The 9,690-nt window shown below is 31.0% G+C and overlaps 1 protein-coding gene across 1 annotated transcript; it reads right to left on the bottom strand.

Annotated features, from left to right (window-relative positions):
- Nucleotides 1-9,690, bottom strand: LOC142532804 (lysM domain receptor-like kinase 3). Its single transcript, XM_075639289.1, has 12 exons — nucleotides 9,003-9,690; nucleotides 3,288-3,321; nucleotides 3,194-3,201; nucleotides 2,964-3,110; nucleotides 2,528-2,715; nucleotides 1,984-2,073; nucleotides 1,309-1,402; nucleotides 1,072-1,223; nucleotides 885-976; nucleotides 616-754; nucleotides 423-521; nucleotides 1-342 (listed from the first exon to the last, which is right to left on the bottom strand). Exons 1-12 carry the CDS (start codon nucleotides 9,634-9,636, stop codon nucleotides 178-180), a joined length of 1,842 nt encoding a protein of 613 aa, XP_075495404.1. The 5' UTR covers nucleotides 9,637-9,690; the 3' UTR covers nucleotides 1-177.

Raw genomic sequence — 9,690 nt, 5'->3', positions numbered from 1 at the left:
AAGGAGGATCTGATTAAAAGTCTCCTCTTTTTTTATGGATTGTTATGAACTGTACAGAAGATAGTGGCAACTGATAAATAATCACATCAGGCCATTAAAAGTTCAAAAGTACACACAGCAACGAAATGAAGATGGAAGTATACAAATTATAAAAAGGAAAAAGAAAAGTAAACATTTCTATCTACCTGAAATTAGAGTATCTAAACCTTGGTTTTCATAGAAGGATCCAATGTCCCATTCCTCGGTTGAAGATGATAGTGTCATCAGCGCAACAACAATCGACCTCATTGTCGGTCTTAGTTGAGGATTTTCGTGTGTGCAAGCTTTGGCAAGATGGGCTACCTGTAAAAGTTTGCTCTTATTACAAACTACGAAAACTCATATCATCGTTGGTTTTTATGTTGTGCCACAATTAAATATACCTTTGAGACAGATTCAATGGGATAGTCACCACCAAGCATCGGATCAACGAGTTCTCGTAGAGAATCTGTTTGATTCGACTGGTTTAAGGCAGCCTCAAACTGTAAACCAGTAATTCAACATGTTCTTAGGACTGTTTTATGAAGGTGTTTAAGTAGGTTGTCATTGATAATGTAAATAATGAGAAAGCAATACCAGAGAAACAAGGCCTTTTGACTCTGAGATGATTTCATTTGTCTTCACTATTGCTTCTTTTGCGGATATTAGCTCGAGAAGAACGACACCAAAAGCATACACATCTATCTTTGGAGAGACATCACCATACTGTGCATACCTTCATATTGAAAAATCCAAGTTAAAAGAGAGCATTATGTTTCTTTTGAAGGGTTATACAAAGTAAGTTCAAAATGGAAAGGATACTAATTAGTGGATTACAATGAAGACGGAATGCAAAAGAATCTTACTCCGGAGGCATGTATCCAAAAGTTCCCACAAGACGTGTTTGCAAAGAAGCACTTCCCACTTCAGTAAGTTTAGCAAGGCCAAAATCAGCAACCTAGAGATCATAATTTTATATAAAATACTAATAAAATAGCAGTTTTTTTTTTATGTTCAAGATATGGCTAATGCATGATGCGTCTAATGAAGGACCTTAGCACGGAAATTTTTGTCAATCAAAATATTTGCAGATTTAATGTCACGATGAATGTAGACGGGAACCGTATGCTCATGGATGTATTCAAGTCCTCTAGCAGAATCAAGAGCAATTTGCACCCTGGTAGACCAGGGTAATGGTTCCATTTCTGAAATAAAAACAAAGAAGCTATCAACAGATTGAATGTCAGCCAAGATAATTAGCAATAAAGTTAACATGTCCCCTTTTTTTACCTTTTCTACGCAAATGTTGACTAAGGTTACCATTGTCAATGTACTCGTAAACTAAAAACAAGGAACCTTCAACACAATATCCTATCAAACGCACCTGCGTTTAGTCAAACATGTGTATAATTTAAATCGCCAAGGAACAAGAATATCACTTATAGAAAGGAAAAATGATTCAATAACTATTAAACGCTGAATTGTTACAACTTACAAGTAAAAAATGCAGTATAAAAGCATGATCCACTAGAACTATCAGGCATGCCATTTCACATTAACTTATAAATGAAACAAGCCACCAAATGTAACTTATAGAAGAAGCTCTCCTTTCCCCTTCCTCTACCCCGTTTCCCAACTAACCCCAAAAACTAACAAATATAGCAAAAAGAAAAAAAGAAGAAACTCTATTGACATAAAAACTAAATAGTTCAACAATCCTAAATCACATTTGTGGTGTCATTTTCAAGATCTCGTCATCAGCCACGAAGAAGCAATGTCAGGGATGTCAGAAATTGTTCTTGTGAACCTATATGCATGGGATGGTGCTTCAGCTTGAAAGTTAAATCAGACTTGCTACTCTCAAGCACAATACAGACATGGCTATTATGATTCTCAAAAGATGTACACAACTAAATAGCTTATGAAAACTTAAACAGGAAAGGAGCATTATTACGAAAATCTTACCAAGTTCACATGATGAACGTGTGTTAAAACATTCAACTCAGCCAGGAACTCCTTGGATGCCTGCATATCCATCTTCTTGATTGCAGCTTTCTACATTTATAAGAGTCAAGAGACAAAGGATATGAGGGACTACTAAGGAAAAGGAAGAAAAATTTGATAGCTAAGTTATATTAAATGTTTGGAAGAGTATTTTGTTTCCACAATTTTCTGAAAAGGTATTAAGTGGTAGGTGAGGGATTGAATACATGAAAAATAACAAATATTAGGAAAACAATGGACAAGCAATTCAAATATATGGCCCTAATTTGTTTTTGCTTGTCCAGCAAACTGAATGTTTTGATAACATAATTGTTTACAACCTTCGTTTCTTTTGAAGAAATTGTTCAAAACCATTTTTTGTCCTGGGCAAAAGTACATTAATATTTTTGAGACTTTTCTATGCTGCATCAATCAAATGATTTCCACCATCGAAAACCATAAAATAGTAAATGCACTACAAATGTTGCTAATGATAATTTAAAAGGCGAATGATGTAGGAACAAACCTCGCCTCTTAATTCTCCATAATAAACAGATCCAAAGCCACCTTGGCCTATTTTGCAAGACAAGTCGAAATAATTGGTAGAAATGGCCAGTTCTTCAAAAGAGAACTCCACTGATTTATCCACGGTGATACCCTTCTGTTTTGGAGAACCACTAGTGACAAGTGGACCAGATTTTGAAGCATTCTCCACTACACAAGGACCAAAATCCATGCAAAAAAAAAATGTAAGAATGAAATGCTTGTTCTAATAATGAAACTGATTCTGTTACACATGTTCTGAAAAGAGGAGCTTTTCACGATATTTTTCAATACATAAACAAGATGGCTCCTTTAGCCAAGAAGTTGGATTTGAAGTCCAAATATGGAAGATTAAGTATATTAAGTACTCATTGGATGGGGAAACAATTAACAATGTTAAAATCAACATAAATGATTACCATGTCCATTTTGGTTGTCACGGACAAATGATTCTTCCATCACCTTTTTTCTTCTGTAGAAGAAAAAATAGATGCACACTGCCAAAAAGGTTGCCCCAACAACTGCTGCAACCGATATGCCAGCGATGGCTGCACCCGAGATTCCTGCTAAAATAGCATTCGAGTTAGACCATGAGAGAATGAAGATAATTAAGCGTATAACGTTGCGTCAAGGGTAGCGAAGGTCGAACCACTTGAACTGCAGAAAGAAGAAACAATTGACATCAGATAAAATTGATAGATATTTGAAACTGAAGTAAAGTGGTGCTAGTTTGAATCGGATACCTTGACTTGAATGGTGGATAAGTTCCATTCTGATCTGCACGGAACAAGAAGTTAGCACATCTATATAAGGACGCTTCTTAAATGTTTGACAAGTTATCCAGCAAATAATTAATTTTTTTTTACCAACAATGTTAAAAAATCATGACGCTTCTTTCTGCTTCAAAGATACACAAAGAAAAACTAACTACATCTATTAGTTCACCAAGAACATCAAACGCTTCTTTCTGCTTCAAAGATAAACAAAGAAAAACTAACTGCATCTATTAGTTCACCAAGAACATCAAAGCAATGACTAAATAAAGCATCTAAGACACTTGTACATTCCTTTGCTTTGTGGAAAGAGCAACATTTGGTGCTGTTTAAAATGAAGATCTCCCCCAATCTCCAAAAAAAAATGTTGGCTACTTCCGATCTCATAAAACATGCCGCAAACTAATTGCGTTTCCCAAATTTAAACTACCATAACTCTTTCTATGAAGTAAATACTTTGTGGAAACTGATAGGAATATAGATATTAGAATAATATAAAAACCTCTTCAATATAAATAATCAATTGTAAATTTGTAATAAGACTTCGAAAACATGTGTTAAAGTCAAACACTAGTAGAAACATACATCCACAAGAATACTACCATAATTTGGATTAAAATCATCATATCTATATATAATGCAAAAATATATTCAGATAAATGTGGTAGGAAATTTTCTTACAACTAAATTAAAATAAAATACATAACAAAGTTCATTCTTAGTACTCTGTATTTTCTCCCATCAAGGCCTTTTTTCTCCAGTTCTCTGAAGCTTGAATTGGCTAACTCTATGGATAGCGTCCATCAAAAACAAATCAAGAAAAGGAAATCACATATTTTCTGTAGCAATGCTTAACATAAGACATTTAACTCAATGACCATTTCCAGGAACGAAAATCAAACCACTCCCACTTCTGAAATCCACACCAGGATCATAATCTTGCAACAGCCTTTCAGGAAGGCAAAACTCATTAGACAAAGCAGACAAATTCTCACCGATACGTTATAAATAAAGCATATTCTTTCGAAATACCTATTTCCTCACGAACAATTTACCGCTATATTCAACCTCACACCAATGAGGACATTTTCAGGTGGATAAATATAGACCTTTCAACCATTTCAAAGGTTGAACAATAAAGTTCTGCTAGTGCTACCCCAGAGTAAGAATCACCATAGATAGTCTGATACGACAAACTGACTACCCATAAATTCACGATTTGCACAGCCACAAGTGAAGGGCACATTTAATCGGCTTCAAAATTCAAGAAAATCTGGTTTGTTTGCAAACAACCAAGATATGAATTTGCATCTCCATTTTTCTGTGCTCCACCTCCCACCGACTAATTCATCATGATGGTCGCTCACATTTTAATGAAAATTCACGTCCATCCAATAGCTAGAATCTCGCCAGATCAAATTGTACAAAAATCTAGAATTCTGACTTCAGTTCTTCAAGATCTTAATTACTCTTTATGCTTCCTCCTCTATTATTAATTACTCTATTATTATTTTCTAATTCCTTTTCCACAGACTTTTTTTTAGTCGCATTTTATTTTCTATCTAGACTAAGTAAGAGTGACACTTATAGCGTGTATAAAAAAGATTTTATAAATAAATTGGAAAAAAACTCAGAATTATCTAATTAAATTTTTTTTGCATGTATTTTAATATTTTTAAAATCAATATAAATAAAAAACAAATTTGAACATGCCCGGGATTTGAACATGGAACTAGTTGGATGGATCACATAATTTTTTTGTTATTTTGTTATGTTAGTTGGATAAAATAAAATAAAAAAACCCTCCCCAAAGCAATATGGGACATTGGAGATCTTTAGAAAGTCCATTTTATGAAATTTCGGAAAAATCAGTAAGGTTACAATTGTTTTATTTATCACCAGATAAAGATGAATATCATATGTAAGTGACATACAATTATTTAGAGTTGAATCAGAATATTCAAGAAGAACAAGTGGTTCTAGCTCGATATAGTCCGAAGAAGAATATGAAACTCATCCACGTTGATAGATTATAAATAAAATATTGCTTAATAAACAAAGGAAAATCTGCATTGTTGTTTGTGACAATAAGTGGAAAAAGTCAATACATTTTATTACTATGTTATTTATTGAATACGTGACTTATTTGAAGATATTTGTCTACAATTACATTGGTCAATTTAAAAAATTAGTGAGAGGTACTCTTACTGTAATTTAGTTTTGTATTACCTTTAGTCAATTATTTGAATATATTTATTTGTTTTATTATATTATTTATCATGGATCGTGATTCATGGTTTTGTTTTATTTGATCTAACATTGTTGGAAAAAAAATATTAATTAATAAGTCTCCAGATACTTGAACAAAGTTACAGTATGCATACATATATTATTTCCAATATTTTAAAAATTGAATTTGTAAATTAATCAAAATTATATATTATAATTGGAATTATATTACATTCATAAAAACATTGAACAATTGGTAAAATGAAACTACCAATGGTTGATTATTCGGTCTTATTGTCAAAGACCATTCCTCAAAATAAAACTAAATCTTAATAATTTCACTTCCATATTTAATTTTCAAAATATATAACTCAACTTTCACGTCTATTGATATAATTTTTATTTTTTTAATATATTAAAAATTGAAAATCTATAATATTTGACACCAATGTGACCAATTAATTCTTATATTTAAAAAATATTATAATGAAAAATACTTATTTTTTAAAATAAAATAATCAATATGTAATTCATTTGCATGAAAATAAGACGACCTTAATCGTCCAAAAAACATTATACGGCCTTAATATATATGTATTGTATATAATCATCAATATAAATAAAAATTAAATTATACAAAGAGAAAACATTTTGGGAATGGATCCCCACAGTAGGGAATGATGTGGCAAAAAAAATATTTTTAAAAAGTTTTTTTTATATTTATTTTAATTCTTTTTAGGTTTAATTTTTTTTTTTGAATTTTTTGTTTTCTATCTTTCTTTTACTTACTCTCAAATTTTCATTTTTAGTCTTGTTTAAAATATATTATAATTTTTTCTTTTGCCATTTTTGGACTTTTTGTTTCCTTCTTTCTTTTTTTTCACATATTGATTATCTTGTTTGTTTTGAAAGTAAAACATATTTATGTTTCAATTTTAGTTCTTTTCACACGCTTGATTCGTCCATTTTCTTTTTTTTTTCTCATTAATTTTTTTTAAAAAAAATTACAATAAGGGAAGAGAGAACTTCAATATAAAAATTTCTATTTTCTTGATCATTTATATGTCCAATTCTTTTCTAATTTTTTGACTACCGAATTTATTTATTTTGGGAATAAAATATATAATAATTTTTTTTCCATATTGACATATTTAATGAGTTGATACATTAGTATATAGTATATAAGCTAAGTATAAATTATAACAAAAAAAAACAATACAATAAAAATTGACAAGATAAAAAGAGAATAGAAAATACTTTTTAAAAAATTAGAATGTATACACAAAAGGGTCAAAAAGAAAACAAAAAAATTTAAAAAGAAAGTATTAATTAAAATATATAAAAAGACAAAAAAAGAAAAGAATAGAAAATTGTGATTGTGGCTGTAAAATGACATCACAGTCTCTCTTGTAAAGATGCCCACGGTAAAAGCAATTTTGAAATTAATTTTTTTTGTCACAACATCCTCTACTGTGGGAATGATACATTAATATGTTTTATTTTCAAAACAAACGAGATAAACAAAATGTAAAAAAAGAAAAAAGAAAGAGGGAAACAAAAAGAAAAATAGCAAAAGAAAAAATTATAATATATTTTAAATAAGATTAAAAATGAAAATTTGAGAGTGAGTAAAAGAAAGATGAAAACAAAAAGCTCAAAATTAAAAAAATTAAAACTAAAAAGAAATAAAATAAATATAAAAAAAACTTTTTAAATTTTTTTTTTTGACACATCATTCACAGAACATTTTAATAAGCAATATTGTAAATTCACTGAATGACCAAATTCGGCATCGTAGTTTTATGCCGACAATTGTCGATTCAAGGACAGGGTTCGCTGAGACAACGATTAGAAAATAAATTTAGGTTCCTCATGCCTCGTTAACTTCCACGTTCATTACATAGAAATTTACGTGAGATCGTAAAATCATCTTATTGAATAATTTTATGAGATAGATTTCTAACTCAAATAAACTCACTAAAAAGTAATATTTTTTATGATATTTATTGATTTGATCGACGTATCTCACGAATATAAACACATAGAATCGTTTCACAAGATACATATTCTTGCTATTATACGACAACTTACAAGTTATGCCCTCATGTCTCGTTAACTTCCACGAAGATGAGACTAACTTAGTGACATTAATGGGCATGTAATTCCAAATTAGCAAAGTCGTTATTGGTAGTGACGAACACTGAGTGAGATGCTACGTACGGAAATTCATTTACTATTATTATTGGCTAAAAAATTTTGAATCACGCATAACTTTATATATAATATAAAACTTTTGCACTAATTGCTTGCATACAATTAAATATAAATATTTATTTATATATAATAAAATTTTATGTGAAATATTTTGTGGTTAAGGTAATTTTTAAAGTTTATATTTGAGGTTTTATTGTATTGTATTATTTCATTAAAAAAATAATGATATTTTGATAAAAGAGTATTTTAGGGGAAAAAAATTTGTGTGTCATGAAAGAGTATAAGATGTTCTTGTTTTATATATAGTATAGATGAAAAAATTTAGACAACAATAGTAGTTGGATCTTGCTTTAAATAAGTTGAAATCAACAATGAGGAATATTATAAAAACTAGATTGAAGCAATTGAATGATGTACAAATGTTATTACAATAAAGATAAAACTTTTATGAAACCATTTCACGGCTCAATTTTATGAGAAGTGTTTTCAATCTCATTCGGTCGATGAAAAATATATTTTTTTTTTTTGCAAAAAGTATTACTTTTCAGTATAAATATGGACCGAGTCAACCCGTCTCATGAATATATATGATGAAACCGTCTCACAAAAACTTACTTTTACATAAATTTCAGACCATCGACAATGTTGGTCGTAATTTAACTAAAAAAAGATGTATTGATCAATTGAGCAATATAACAAAAAAAATAATGATTTCTTTATACGAATAATTGAAATTTTTTCAAATGATATAAGTTTCTTATCATATTTGTAGGATCGAACGTTTGCTGTTTTACTAAAAGCTATAACTGATGGTAATGTTGCAACTCAAATATTTTAAATTGTATATCATCACAATGTCACGTTTCGATTACTTTAACAACTAGAATAATTATTGCAACTAATAATCTCATTTTCTATAATTGCACTTCTTGCAATTAATAGAATTCAAACGTGTAATCTTGATATTGATATCAATTGTAAAAACAAAAACTTACTATTTTATCAAAAGTTATAGTTAGTGGTAATTATGCAACTTAAATCTTTTAATCCGTATAGCAGCACACATGACACTTTTCGATTGTTATAACAAATAAAGACAATTATTGCACTCCAACAATATTTACCGTAAATTTTAAATTAATGCATATACCCTCTATGCATTTTAGAAACTAAAGTATCAATCTACAAAATTATGTAAAAAATAATAATAATAAGAAATCAAAATCCAGTAGAAATACGTACCTTTGGCGGGCAAGAAAACTATCCCTGCTCCAGCCCCGAAATCGGATCCCGGGTTGTACTGTCGCAACAAGTTTGCCGGAAGACCAGACTCGTTTGCGAGAGACTCCAAGCTCTCACCCGGACGAAGAGCATACGTCGCAAGCAGCCCATAATCTCTTGAAACGCGTCGATCGCCACACGAGCAGTTCACCGTGACGTTGATCGGGTAATAATCGGGCAGATTTGTCGGGTCGTACACGTTGACCCGCTGAATCCAGTAAGCGGTCGTCAGATTAGAAAATGCCGAGCCGGCGATCTTCACGTACGTGTCTCCCACCTGAGTCGTGTATTCAAAAGTGTGCCCCAAGAAATCTCCATTGAGGCAATCGCACGAGAACGGGACGTTGATTCTGGTCCCGCTTACGATGTTATCCGGGCTGGGAACATGGGGATTGTAGCTCAGGATCTCTGGGATATTTCGACTGAATATGTTGCTGATGTAAGTGAGATTCGAGCCTTCCCAAACGTAGTATGAAGCTAAGGCGAGGTCGCAGCCCTTCCTGCACTTGGATTCACCATTAAGACATGCGAATACAAGACCGTAGAAGATGATCGATTGCAGGAAAATTGTGGTTTTATGTGATGAAATGTTCATTTTGAGAGGAGAAGAAAGGGTGAAGGATTGAATATGTTGTGAATCAATGGCGTA

The sequence above is a fragment of the Primulina tabacum genome, chromosome 2 (genome assembly GCF_025594145.1).
Source record: "Primulina tabacum isolate GXHZ01 chromosome 2, ASM2559414v2, whole genome shotgun sequence".
NCBI classification, from domain to species: Eukaryota; Viridiplantae; Streptophyta; class Magnoliopsida; order Lamiales; family Gesneriaceae; genus Primulina; species Primulina tabacum.
Note: the sequence above shows the minus strand (reverse complement) of the source record. Positions and strands in the feature narration are given on the sequence as shown.

Excerpts from the sequence above, each read along its gene's own strand:
- LOC142532804 (XM_075639289.1), bottom strand. The coding sequence starts at position 9,636 with ATGAACATTTCATCACATAAAACCACAATTTTCCTGCAATCGATCATC. Across the intron at positions 2,074-2,527 it reads ATGGAGAATTAAGAGGCGAG|AAAGCTGCAATCAAGAAGAT; the intron begins GTTTGTTCCTAC and ends TTATAAATGTAG. Across the intron at positions 522-615 it reads CAAAAGGCCTTGTTTCTCTG|TTTGAGGCTGCCTTAAACCA; the intron begins GTATTGCTTTCT and ends ACTGGTTTACAG.